This window comes from Festucalex cinctus, chromosome 20 (assembly GCF_051991245.1).
Source record: "Festucalex cinctus isolate MCC-2025b chromosome 20, RoL_Fcin_1.0, whole genome shotgun sequence".
In the NCBI taxonomy this organism is placed as follows: Eukaryota; Metazoa; Chordata; class Actinopteri; order Syngnathiformes; family Syngnathidae; genus Festucalex; species Festucalex cinctus.
The window spans coordinates 10343297-10356950 of record NC_135430.1 but is presented as its reverse complement, the minus strand read 5'-3'; the positions used below and the strand labels follow the sequence as shown (position 1 = coordinate 10356950).

Here is a 13654-nt window from a genome sequence, read left to right as displayed (position 1 = left end):
ATGTGGCGCTATTGATCACTTGTCCCTGGGAGGAAGGGACATGGCAGGGAAATCAATTACACGTATGCAGTGCATAATCAAATTTCTAAAAAGCGCTTGGCTAAGGGGAAATGTTCAATCCCCAGACACACAGACGCGCACGGGAGATGCACGGGGAAATGTCATTGCTCTACAGAACAATATTTACATGAGTGAAAGTGAGAGAGTCCGATACGTCAGTGTAGCTAATGAACCGGGAGATAATAAGGGATGCATAATTTAATATCTCTATTTATTCATTTCAGAGTGGCGACTGGGGCAGATAATTACGCATTCATAAGCGGGCTTTGATTACGTGACTGTTCTCTTGTTCAAGAATAAGGGTCAGGCTGTCCGTCTTCTTTTCTGCTTGGGGTCAGCTTACGTGTCTCAAGTGCTAGCCGTACACTGCATGTTTAAAACTGCTGGCTTAAAAGTAACCCAAATTGGGTGGAGTAGCTAACCCACTGGTGGGTCCAAAAGGGAACAAGCCAATCTTGGGTTTCTTATCCCCAGTGCATTGTGTTGAGGATTTGACCCAGGAAATTGGGTTAAATATATTCATCTGATATATATTTATATTAGGGCCAAATAGTGCTCAGCATATAAGGTACACCCCCTTCAAAAGATTTTAAGATTTTATTGAATACTTCTATGAACATAAGAACAATTTCCAAAAGTTTGACAAAATGTTTTCTGGAGAATATGCGCTTAACTCAGTACGGTTGTAATAGAATGCATAGATTACAAAATCTTCAGTTTAATCAAATTAACTAATGCAAAAAAGTAATTCATCCCACAACAAAAAATGACAACATCTAGTATTTTCTATTACCTCCATGACAATTTTGGATAGCAACTTGTCTGCAAGGCCTGTAATTAACAAGTTGTCAGACTTTTTCTCGGAGTCTACTTATTTGTGCAAAATGTACTTTAAAGGCGCAGTCTGCCGGTTTCACTCAGGAAAATGCACTTTTTAAATACAGGATTTAAACAAACAAACTACTTCTCAATTTACAGATCTGGGCTTTTCTTAACGTGTGGGGGTGATTTTGTCCTAAACCCCAGCACCCCCAGCCTGTATTTTGTCATTTTGTGTTTGTTTTGTAAACAGCGGGACGTTTCTGTGGAAAGACAGTGTTTACACCCCTCCAGCCAATCGCAGAGCGGGGGGTGGCGTGTCGCAAACGGGGCTGGGCGACGTAAGCTCCTGTGAGTGAGTGAGTGAGTGAGTGAGTGAGTGAGTGAGTGAGTGAGTGAGTGAGTGAGTGAGTGAGTGAGTGAGTGAGTGAGGAAAAAAAATAATAAGCCGTGCATGCTTTTAAATTGCCGTGGGAGTGACGTCACGCAGCCGACACGTTCGCCCGGCCCCGTTTGCGACACAAGGGGAGGGGGGGGGGGGGGGGGTAGGACAAAATCACCACCAAAGATTAACATAAACCCAGATGTGTAGACTGAGAGAAAGTTAACATGTGTACATCCTGTATTTAAAAAGTGCATTTTCCTGAGTGAAACCAGCACACTGGCCCTTTAATACATTTAAACTTAAAAGCTTTTTTGTGGGTACTAATGAACAAATCTTGTTTGCAATCAATGGCCCACATTTGTGGGAGTTTTTTTTTTTTATAGTATAGTATCACAAAGCAAATCTCAATTCTGACAGGAAACTAAAGTTGTTCTTACAAACCTGTTGGGGTGTACTCATTTATGCTGTATATATGGACGAGTACCGATAACAGGATTGGGTCGATACCCAGCCTTATTTCAAGGAATCACCAGCATCAGATGCCCTCTTGTGGCCGTTTTACAATCAGGCCCTAGAAATCAGACATTAGTAGAATAGAAAATTGACATTAAGTTCATGCAATTTTATGTTAAATTATATATTGGTGTATAATTAGGGCTTTATTTCAAATTATCTGTCTTTTTTTATTTTATTTTATGTATCAGGAGTACTAGTTGTATTGGTGTCGAAGAGTCTGGAATCAAGAATCTGAAATAAAGTATTGAATATCCTCATAAATATTGACATATATAGATATACAGTAGATATAGATATATGTGTAGTGCCCCTCCCCCTTAAAATTCAAATAAAGGATTGTTGATTCACTGCGGATATATCAATCAGTCCAAATGTCCTTTTTCCAAACTCCTAAAAGCTGCTGATTCATCAAGTTTCCCACGTGAAAAGTCTGTCATCCAGCATCAACAGCTTGCGCGTCCACGCTGGCTCCCGCGGCGCTCACTTCCCACACAAATCAGCGTTTACGCAACCGCGTGCATCACCCCCCACCACCACCACCACCACAACAAACCCCCGCCGCACCTCCTCCCCACCCCGCCTGTAAGCGCCATCCGCCCGCTGGTGGCCAGTCAGTTCACCTCTCGCCGGGGAGGTGCTGCAGCCCCTTCCTGGTGTTTGTGTGTGCACGCTCCACTCCAGCTGGACGCTTCGCTCCGCGCACTCTCCTCCCTGAACTCCCCTCCCCGCCTTTTCACGCAACAAGCCAGTGCGCGCGGACTGAGGCGGGACTCTCTTTATTTTTCTCTCTTTCGGCAATGATGGAGCGTTAAGGGGAAGCCGTTTTGAATACGCGCACACCAGCACAGCTCCAGTCGACAGCATGCGGGGCGGCGCACGGTCTCTGCGCGGCGCCTGTGGATCGCTCTCGGACGTGGATGCTTGACTGTACCAGAAGAGGAGGACTGGGGGGGGATCCCGCCGAGATGGAAGGACTTTGCGTGGACAAATGTGAATTATCCTGGCAAGGTAAGACCTGACGTACTTTGTTTAAAAGCAGGTTTTGCATGCAGGTGGTGGATTGTTATGGTGCGTTTTGCAGGGGAAACATCACTTTACGAATTTTAGTGAAACTGTTGCATTATTACACAATGGAAAGAGACATTTGTTCTGCAAGTCAACCGGAAAATGTGATTTAATGCCCTGTTTGCATCAGTTGTCTCGCATTGACTTTGTAATAGTGAGTGGAAGACTCACACCCGTGGCTGGGGTGCCCTTGAGCAAGGCACCAAAACCCATAAAAACTGCTTCCAGAGAGCTAAAAGTCAACAGAGGGTTCAATATAGGTGAACTTATTTGAGACCATAGTGTCAAATTCAATTCTTTGAAAAATGAATGCGCTAGTGCTTTGTTACTGGTCAAATTGACCCACTTTGAAGGACAAAAAAAAATAGTTTTGAAAGTTAATTTGCTAAATATTGAATGAAATGATGGCTCAGTAATTAAGAATTATTTTTGGGGGGGTCATTTCTACCATTTTGGGATAATTTAACACACTGCTGGTCAAAATGACCCAGGAACAGTATTGTTTTTCCTGAGAAAGAAATGCAAAGCGTTTTTTTAATTACTCGTGTGTTTTCCTTATTATGTGTACTTAACTATAAATATTGATTGAAATGGTGAGTAATGGAGTTAATAATGTTATTTAAAAAAATGTGCATTGGCATTCCTGACACTTGTATAATTAAATGTGACATTATTGCTGTTCTTGCCAAACATAACAGATGGGTTCAAATTTTGCAAATATGAGCAAGTGTAAAATTCATGACGACAAAATGCTGTTTCTTCTGGAATGAAGGCTCCGTTCTTGTAGCTTAACTACTGTGAGTTGAATTAAACATCTTACGTCATAGGTCAAACTGAGCCATTTTTAGAACCCAAAAAAACCCTTCAAAATTTCACTTGTTGGAACATCTAAAAGAGCTTAAACGTTAAAGACATTAAATTCAGCTTGTAAAATTGACCTAGGAACAGCTCTTGAGAAAGGAATATGAGGTTGAAATGCAGAAGTCACATTTTCTCCGCCATGTACAAAGTGTCCCATTAGTGACAACGAAAATGACGATTCATCTTCTCGAATGTTGCTTCCATCTTGCCCTCCGCAAGAAATATTGACTTTTAAAGCAAAATGATTGATTCCGGCCACCACGTTCCCGGAGACTTGATGAAGCGGGGTCATTACCCGTATTGTCGAGTGAATTTGTAACACCAATGGATGTTTCATCATTCAAACTCTTTGCTCTATTTCCTCAGCCATGGACAGACTTGCCTTAAAAGGACCCAGCGCCCGTCGTTAGGCTCTTTTTGGTGGACTTTACTAAACCGTCGCAAGTCGTGTGGGCCTTCTCCGTCGCCATGGCCGAGAAGCTGGGACCTGCCGGGTTCAAGCCCGCCAACGTGCTCCCCCTTCCCACCGTGCCGCCGGAACCCATCGACATCATCCGCACCAAAGCCCGCTCCCGCCGTGTCCGCCTGAACGTCGGCGGCCTCAACCACGAAGTCCTGTGGCGGACTCTGGACCGGCTGCCGAGGACCCGCCTCGGCAAGCTGCGCGACTGCAACACGCACGAGTCCCTGATGGAGGTGTGCGACGACTACAGCCTGAACGAGAATGAGTACTTCTTCGACCGCCACCCGGGGGCTTTCACCTCGATCCTGAATTTTTACCGCACGGGCAAGCTGCACATGATGGAAGAGATGTGCGCGCTGTCCTTCGGCCAGGAGTTGGACTTCTGGGGGATTGACGAGATCTACCTGGAGTCCTGCTGCCAGGCTCGCTACCACCAGAAAAAGGAGCAGATGAACGAGGAGCTGCGCAGGGAGGCGGAGACCATGAGGGAACGCGAGGGCGACAGCGAGTTCGACAACACCTGCTGCTCGGAAAAGAGGAAGAAGCTGTGGGATCTCCTGGAGAAGCCTGGATCCTCTGTCGCTGCCAAGGTAGGGAATACAAAGCTGAAGCACGATCACACTGGCTGTCAAAAGCTGAGTTACAGTGTGAGTTAATCACTCATTTTCTTTGTGGGAGACATTTATCGTTTGTTGTGGGTGCACGGGATCAGCCTCTAAAGTTATGCTCAATAGATCCTCATTTTTTTCTTTATCAGTGCCCCCAATCTTATAAGGATCAAACGAGCACGCCGCAATGTCAATGCCACCCCTCGATAATGAAAACGGTGACATCTCCTTCAACTCCCCCTCATCCTGCGCTGCCTCATTCTGACTCCTCACTTCTCAATTGGGTCAGGCAGCCTTGATGAAATCCAATCACGGGTCATATACGTCAGGTCTTAAGTGTCCTGATCTCATCGGGGCAGGGCAGTGGCGGCCTGGGATTATATTCCAAGTCAAGCGGATCATAAAGGAAGAGGGTTAATGAAGTGTGTGTGGTTTGATGGAACTTCCGTACATCCGGCTCCTTTATGGAATTGATCAGGCTTTTTCATGAATTGTCAGTTTTGAGGTCCTTGTGTTTATCTGGTACTTTGGTACGTAAAACCTCACTCCAAAAACTGACCCAATTATGGGTCAAAAATGGACAGATACTCTAACTTTCGTGAATTTGACCCAACTTTGGGTAAAGAATTTAGCCAGATTGAAACAAACCAGACAATTGGGTCAGATCTTCTACTTGAGTCAGTTTGACCCACCCTTGGGTCAAAAATTGGGCCATTTTCTATAAAACAACCCAGAAAGTTGGGTCAGATCCTCAACTTGAGTCAATTTGACCCAACTTTAGATCAAATATTGGGTCATTTTGTGTAGAACAACCCATAAAGTTGTGCCAGATCCTTTATTTGGGTCAAATTGACGTAGCTTTCTGAGCTGTTTTGCACAAAAAAAGGTTATTTTTGTATTTAAAAAAACAAAAAACAAAAACAAAGTTGTGTCAAATCCTCTACTTTTAATTTGAGCCAAAAATTGAGCCATGTTGTATAAAACAACCCAGAAAGTTGGGTCAAATTGACCTATAAACTTGGTCCATTTTTTATTGTAATTGGGTTAACTTTTATCCAACAGTTTTTAGAGTGGCGGCACGGTGGATGACTGGTTAGCACATTCACCTCCCAGTACTGAGGACGCAGGTTCGAGTCCAGGCTTCGGCCTTCCTGGGTGGAGTTTGCATGTTCTCCCCGTGCCTGCGTGGGTCTTCTCCGGGTACTCCGGTCTCCTCCCACATTCCAAAGACATGTATGGCAGGTTAATTGAGCACTCTGAATTGTCCCTAGGTGTGATTGTGAGTGTGGATGGTTGTTTGTCGGTGTGTGCCCTGCAATTGGCTGGCAACCAGTTCAGGGTGGACCCTGCCTACTGCCCGAAGCCAGCTGGGATAGGCTCCAGCACCCCCGCGACCCTTGTGAGGAATAAGCGGTAAGAAAATGAATGGATGGATGGATGGATGTTTTTGAGTATTGTTGACCTAGCACCTATTGCAGAATGATTTGGGTTGAGAGGTCGGTACACCCTGGATTGGTCGCGAGCCAATTACAGGGCAGTGAGGGCATCTATATACAAACATCCATTTAATTAATCACATTCATATCTATGGACATTTTAGAGACTTGAATTCACCTAACATGCATCTTTTTGAATATGAGTCAGGTGCACTAAGTGCTCCCATGATGTGCTGATCATCACCTATGATGATGTTTCAAACGTACAAATTTTGAGGCAGATTTTCTGATGATATGTTGGTCCAACTCCCAACTTTTGTGTGGTTCGGACTTCAAGGCACCACTGTAATCAGTTCTGACAGCAGCACAGGGATAATGTTTACGGTATTCCTTTCCGTTCACTCATCTTTCATGTATTATTCCTGCACAAAGCTCTAAGTGATTTGTGATTGCCAAGGATGCTCTCTGAGGTTAATAACTGCATTGAGACAAACAGCACTTGAACGGTGTAATCTAAAGCCAACTCTCTTCCATTCAAAATGGCAGCTGATATTTATAAAGAGCTCGTCTTTCTCCTCCAGACATGTATGTGGATGGTGCTGGGGAAGCCTTTTAAGAGGAAATCCCGCCCTTATTCTGATTGCGTTGACATTTTCCTGAGTACTTTGGGTGGAGAGCGAGAACGTGACTTAAATGGCTGGGTGGCGTGATTGCGCCGTGGAGGGTTCATTTGAAAATAGACTTTGGATGACTGCGCCGTGAGGTCAGGGAAGCCTTTTAGAGGCCAAGGGCTGAACCATTGAAAGCCGTCCATGAAAACATGCCGGTGCTAAGCTTGCACATACAGAGTCACTTGAGCAATGTTTGTGATGTAAGCGCAAGTCATCTCTGGTGCAAACGTTGTACACACTGCACTGCACATGGAAAGGTCGATCATGTGAGAACCCAGCTTTTCCGGCAGGGTCGGTCGAGCGGGGGTTACGTTCCGCTGAAGTGATCAAATTAATATAAGAGGATAATCCCTTACAGTCCCACTGTGGGAAAATTTTTACAACAACAAGGAAGTGACGTGGAGCATCGTCATGTTTGAGGAGGAACTGGGAGTTGTTGTCCACTCAAGCCATTCAGATGAGAAGAAAGCATCACAAGAATTTAAGAATTGAAGGAAAATAATGCACAGAGAGAGACGTCAGAGCATTCGCGGGAGTTGCGCCCCAGGATGCTGACTTGGATCTTTGCAAATCATTTTGCATGAATAATGAATGGAATGGTCACAGAGTGAGAAACGGTCGAATGCGGCTGCTTTTGTGTGCGCAACTGTGTGACTTTGGCCGTGAGCGACCACAACAAAATAAAGAATCGGATCCAGATGTTAGGACTGGGATGTAGAGTTAAAGAGATCAGAACAAGGATAATGGTCAAGATTTTGATGGGTGTATTATAATTTGGTGCTCATGCAAGCGTGGATGATTTGTCCTCTGTGTAGGTGTAGGTTTTGCATTCTACTTCTGCTTCTAAAAGGATCCTTCACCCTTGTAACCATGAATTGCATCCCTTTCTCATTTGTGACTATACGTTGAGATTTGCATGCGTTTATGTTAATGCATACCTTCAAGCTGAGTCTCGTAATGCAATCAAGTATGTACTAATAAGTGCTTTGGATCCCATTCACCAGCCAGGAACTGCTTTTCCAATCAATATCCAAAAGCATTTTACAGAGATGATTGTTTATTCTTGACATTTCTGCCTGTTGTTTTTAATCATTTGTTCTTGCGATTCATATAAATGCAGACAGAAATGTAATTTAGTGGCTCTCGTAGCTGCTTGTTGCCGCTCACAGGCTTTTTACGCCACTGAACGGAGTATTAGGCCTCATGCGATGTTTTCTGATTCAGATTTGAAAGATGGATATGAAAGTGAAGGAAACAATGTTATTCAGCAGCTCGGCCTGCCGTGTTCTCAACCTTTTCCACTCTTGCTGGAATTGTGGTCGGCCTACGGAAGGTTAAAACAATCGGCGCTGACATTTTAGGGCAGGAAATACTGGATTGTTTGTTTTTCACGTGCTATTTACTTTATGTTGTTGATAAGCCTGCCCACGGGTTGCTGAAATCTGATTTATCAAGTCATTTCTTCGTCTCAGCCTTGCAGCTAAGTTGTCCTCGCCTTGTACGAGTTATGGTGGTATCCCACATCTCTGCTTGGCCTTCAGCAAGCCGCCATGATGCATGGTTAGGGAGAGATACACCTTACCCCCCCCACTTCCAGCCTCCCCGCAGTTGCATGAGGTCTCCAGCAGGCCTCTCTAATCAGCGTTGCCTTGCATTTAGGCACCGGCACCGAAATCCTCTTATCCCCCAATTATAATCAGATCAGACGGAACCTCCTAGATTGTAGGTGGCGTGGGTTTTCGCGGCAGCTGCATAAGCAGAGGCAGCGGCGTTTATCATCCACGTGCCCAACATTCCAAGCGGCTGCATGCGAGGTGTTCGCCAGGGATACGCATCGATGTGCCATCGTAATTGTATGTGATGCAATAGCTTGATTTTGAAAACAAAACAAAAACGGAAGCACACACATGAATTCAGATAGGATTGCGACATCGCCTCAAATGTCATCTCTTCTATCTCTTTTCTATAAAACTGTCCTCATTGCGGTATCTACACTTTAAAAACAGTTGGGTCGAAAATAAACCAACTTTCAAAAATGGATCAATCCTCTATTTGGGTCAATTTGACCCAACTGTGCGTCAAAATTGGATCATTTTGTAGAAAACAACCCAGAAAGTTGGGTCAGATCCACTACTTGGGTTAATTTGATCCAACTTTGGTTCAAAAATTGGGCCATTTTGTATAAAACAACCCATAAAGTTGGGTCTGATCCTCTATTTGGATTAATTTGACCCAACTATGGGTTGAAAATTGGGCCATTTTGTATAACACAATGCAGAAAATTGGGTCAGGTCCTCTACTTGGGTTAATTTTAATCCAACATTGGGTCAAAAATTGGGCCATTTTGTGTAAAACAACCCATAAAGTTGGGTCTGATCCTGTACTTGGGTTAATTTGACCCAACTTTGGGTCAAAAATTGGGCCATTTTGTATAAACCAACCCAGAAAATTGGGTCAAATTGACCCATTAAGACGATCGGTCCATTTTTGATCTATAATTGGGTTACTTTTGAGTCTGAACCAACAGTTTTTAGAGTGCAGAACCTATCCAAGATAGCTGTTCCCATTCCCAATTATGTTTCTGGAACGTGAAGGAAGCTGAAAGAGCTGGAGTAGATCCACGCAAAACTCATGTCCTGACTGAGAAAGATCTAACTCGCCATTATATGGAGAGTTTCAGACTCAGTTATGGAGATGCAGTTCCACTTTTCCAAAATGCAAAAAAAAAAAACCCTGTTCTTCAAATGCCTATCACTTGAAATAATTTTTGCTGATAATGTAACACTAGTGTGCATCCCAAGGTCGTATTCAAAGCAAAGAGGCCGGTATTGATTGCGCTAAAGCTGCGTTTCTAGTAAATAAAGGAGCGCCTTCCTCAGTCGGAGTTGAAAGGGAACTTGTGAGAGTGCACGGGAGGTTATTTAGAGAGAGACACTGATGCAGCGAGCGCCGTTTGTCGATGTCAATTAGCCGGGCTGCGATGAAAACACAATCGCCCACCTCCTCGGAATTCTATCAAATCAGATCTATCGTCGGAATTGAGATAGAAACAGAACGATATCTGTCTTGCCTTCATTTATTCGGATGACGCTCCGGCCGTAAAAACCCAGCGTGTGTGTAATTTTTTGCTTTGCTTTGCGAAAACCAAGCCTCCACCTCACTTGCTTTCATTTGCTTGATTACCACAGAGGGCTCGCATGTGGAAGAATTACAGCTCGTGGCCCCCACCGGTGGTGGCGTTGCCTCGCACTCGCACACGCGCCGTGATTTATCAATTAGGACAGATAGGAAATGGCCAGAAAAAGACAGGGCAACGTTGGCGTGGGCAAAAAAATTTCAATTAAATCTCATAGAAATATGCATAAAAGAGAGGAGCCTGTTGATGAGGCTTGACAATACTAATTTGGATGAGGACCAAATACAGTATTAAGAACTGATGACGCCTGCTCAGATGAGAGGCAAAACGTCTACGAAGACAACCAGAACAGTCCAATTGCAATCGATTAAAAGTGAATGCACGCTTAACTCTTTGTCTGCCAGGTTCGGGAATTCCCGAACTCTACAATCCAACCGTATACGCCACCAACGGGAATTCCTGAAAACGACACTTTTAATGGCGATTTACAGAGTAAAGCAGAGTAAAGCCTTGTCCAGCTGGTACTGTAACCACTAAGTATGGCCATTAGATGGCAGTCACGACTCTTTTGCATCATCTCAACCCCCCCCAATGGGAAGAGCGGGGGGGTGATATTAGTGGCTGCTGTTTTGAAGCAGTGACGATCTGGCGGGCGTCACGGGCTTCCGTTGATTCCAGACACTTTTTTTTTTTTTTTTTTCTGATGCAAGCTGAGACTTCAATCTTTCATTTGGTAGTCTCTGTGTTTGCATAGTCCTAAAACACAATTTTCTGTGGGCCTTGAAACATCGGTCAAAATGCTCTAAATCAGCTGACACTATGAGGTGATCTTTTCGGAAAATGGCTGACAGTCAGTTAAACATTTAGAACTGAATACAACTTTTGGATTACAGATGAACGTCTTTCAACAAGAAGTTCAGTTGCCTCGATTCGACGTTTGCGGCCTTAGCTGATGTCGTCGTTATTGACCTTTTTCGTATTCTGCCGGTTGCAGCCAAGCAGTGCTCCCCATTTTGCCTCGATTGCGCCAAGACATTGCTAATCAAAAGCCAGCGAAGATGTGTTCGAGTGGGAAAAAAATGTCAGAGGTTGCTTCGCTCCATGTTGCCTCTTCGTCCTGCCTTCATTTCCTCGCGGTCCTCATTTACCGTCGCCCCCGTCCCCGGCAGGCGTCGCAAATTGCGGGGAAGAAAAGCCAGCGGTAGCGGGGGGAAAGTGATCATTCCCGTGAACGCTAGGTGTCCATTACATGCGCCACCGATCTCACACACACAAACTCGTGGACTTTGTAACACACCGCGCGCCCTTGTGCAGACGCGCGCAGCCTTTTATTTGAAAATAAAAAAGCTGAGCTCAGCGTTTTTCCCTTCCAGTGCAGGAAGTTATTGCCACCCTGACATCTCCCTCCCTCGCCGCCACTTTGAGGAGCCTCCGCCCGCCCTTCTGCTTTCTCCCTCGCACTGTACGAACGCCAGGGCAGCTGCTCTCGCGGCCTCTACTTGAAAAGCTTTTCAGCAACATTTGCCAACAAGCCTTCACGTCCTCTTAAAGCTCTCCGGCTTCCTCTCGTCGCCTCGCCCCTCTCCAGGGGGAGGACGCTGGATTTCCTGCCTGGGAGTGCAAGCTGATTGGAATTCAAAGCGGTGTCGTTACATTTGCCACCCTATCGATCACCTTCAGTATTCATCAAAGTGCGGCCTCAGGTGGCTTCGCTTGCGGTGCTTATCAGTGAAATGTACAAACCTTTGCTCCCCTAGCTCTTACACTGCAGGTTCCAATTGAGTGCCACACGATTATACTGTTTACATCTACTGACCATCTGGAACCATAACCCATAATACTGTGGAGAGTGGCAAATAATGACATAATCAGATTTTTTGTCAATCTATCATTGCATCTTGACATGCAAAAAAATGTAGCGAAGCAACCCGGTGTAAATGCAAAGAGCGCTCGGGCAGCCCTCATTTGTGTTTGCGTCGTTGCCACGGCGACCGCCACCCGCACGGCGATGACTTATCGACACCGAGCGAGCGCTCCGTCTCTGCCCAGGCGACGTGAGAAGGCAGAGCAGCTGGTACGTCGCCACCCCGTCGCACCGCCGACCTCGCATGCAAATCCGAGGGAAGCGTTTTTGCTCGGCTTCTATGCCTCCTTTTGATTTCCACGCGTTTGAATACTTTTTTTTTTCCTTTTTAAAGCCTTCCTAGTGAGGTCATGATGAAGTTGAACTTATTCGCTCTTATTCACTGCACCTACGCGATATCCCATTTAAAGATTTAATAATCTCGCCTTCCTCCGCTGTTGAAGATTTTGTGAGGAGAAGCAGACAGGGCAGCGTTTGTGTTTATGTGCAAGAAGGAAAAAGAATGTCTCCTCCAGAACTATCAGACGTTTTTACAGCACTTCAGCAGCCAAAGGATGACTTGCATGGAAGTCATTATTTAAAAATAAAACCCCAAGGGGAACAGAATAAGTGAGGTTAAAAGGGGTTGCAGCCACTTGTTCGCCAAAGCACGTGATTCTGCAGCAACATTCAAAATCTATACATTTAAGCTTTAAAACGTGTGATATATTTAGCTCCCTTTGTATTTTTTTATTTGCTTGTAAAATAAAATGTCATTTAATTCATAACAATGCAGTATTTACAAGCCATTTAAACAAATATATAGATTTTATGATTACTTGTATTATTTTGTTTTATTATGTTTTTTAGTTAAAGGGATTGCTTGACTCATTGAACAATTTTCAGCAGTGAAAAGTTAATATTTTGCCTATAATTAATGTGGTAACGTCATTACTTGCTGTCGACTGATGATGACATCACCTGTGCTGAGGAAGTAGGTAACGATCAATCATGTCTCACCTGTTTTCTGGGTTTGGTCAGCAAAGGAGCACCCCGAAATGTCATTCTTATGTTTTAATTTGTTCATGTGTATAAAAAAAACAACAACAACAACAACAAGAATTGGCAAAAATCGGCAAACAAAATCAGATTTTTGCCAATTTTAAGAGCGCTAATATCCTCCGATTAAATTGGGTGGCTGATTAATAAAGCAAAGGTTTTATTTTTGCTTTTTTTTATTTACATTATTTCTATGAAATGCATCAGTCACATTTTAAAGTTGTTGTCCTAACATTATTATTAAATTTTATTTCTAATAATTATGCATTGATAGCATTTTCTATGTATATATTATACAGATAAGTACAGTATAATATTTTTTGGTAAAGATTTGCCTTTGCTGAACAGCATAAGTCGGGATAGAAGTGAATAAGTGGTAGAGAAAAAGAATGAATGGATGGATAAATGGATCACAACCCCTATAATACATTCAATTACAATTTCAACAAATTATCTTTTTTGTCTCAATGCTGTCATTCGAAGCGTATAAACATAGAAACCAACGACATGTATCAATTCATTAATAAGCACTTAGATAATAATTGCAATTATGGTGACCTGTTTCTTGTTTGTTTTTTTAGATGCACAATCATGACTGGTGTTTGACTTTTAACTACTAGGACAGTTTGTTTATAAGCCACCAACAAGGCACTCCACCCTTCAAGCTTCCTCTTGTGTGAAATCTGCTGGTCTCACTTGGCCCGCCGCTTAAGTGTCCTTCAGCCCGTTCAC

General features: G+C 43.9%; 1 protein-coding gene across 5 annotated transcripts in view; it reads left to right on the top strand.

The window, feature by feature from the left end:
• Positions 1–13654, top strand: part of kcnb2b (potassium voltage-gated channel subfamily B member 2b) — a 118013-nt gene that overhangs the window by 59571 nt on the left and 44788 nt on the right. For 4 of the 5 annotated variants that reach the window (XM_077508818.1, XM_077508819.1, XM_077508821.1 and 1 more), the window contains 2 exons: positions 2594–2788; positions 4073–4759. In XM_077508818.1, the coding sequence (XP_077364944.1) occupies positions 4175–4759 (585 nt within the window). In that variant the 5' untranslated portion in view covers positions 2594–2788; positions 4073–4174. Of the gene's footprint in view, positions 1–1489; positions 2789–4072; positions 4760–13654 lie in introns of those variants that run through there. The other variant, XM_077508822.1, reaches the window with a different exon arrangement.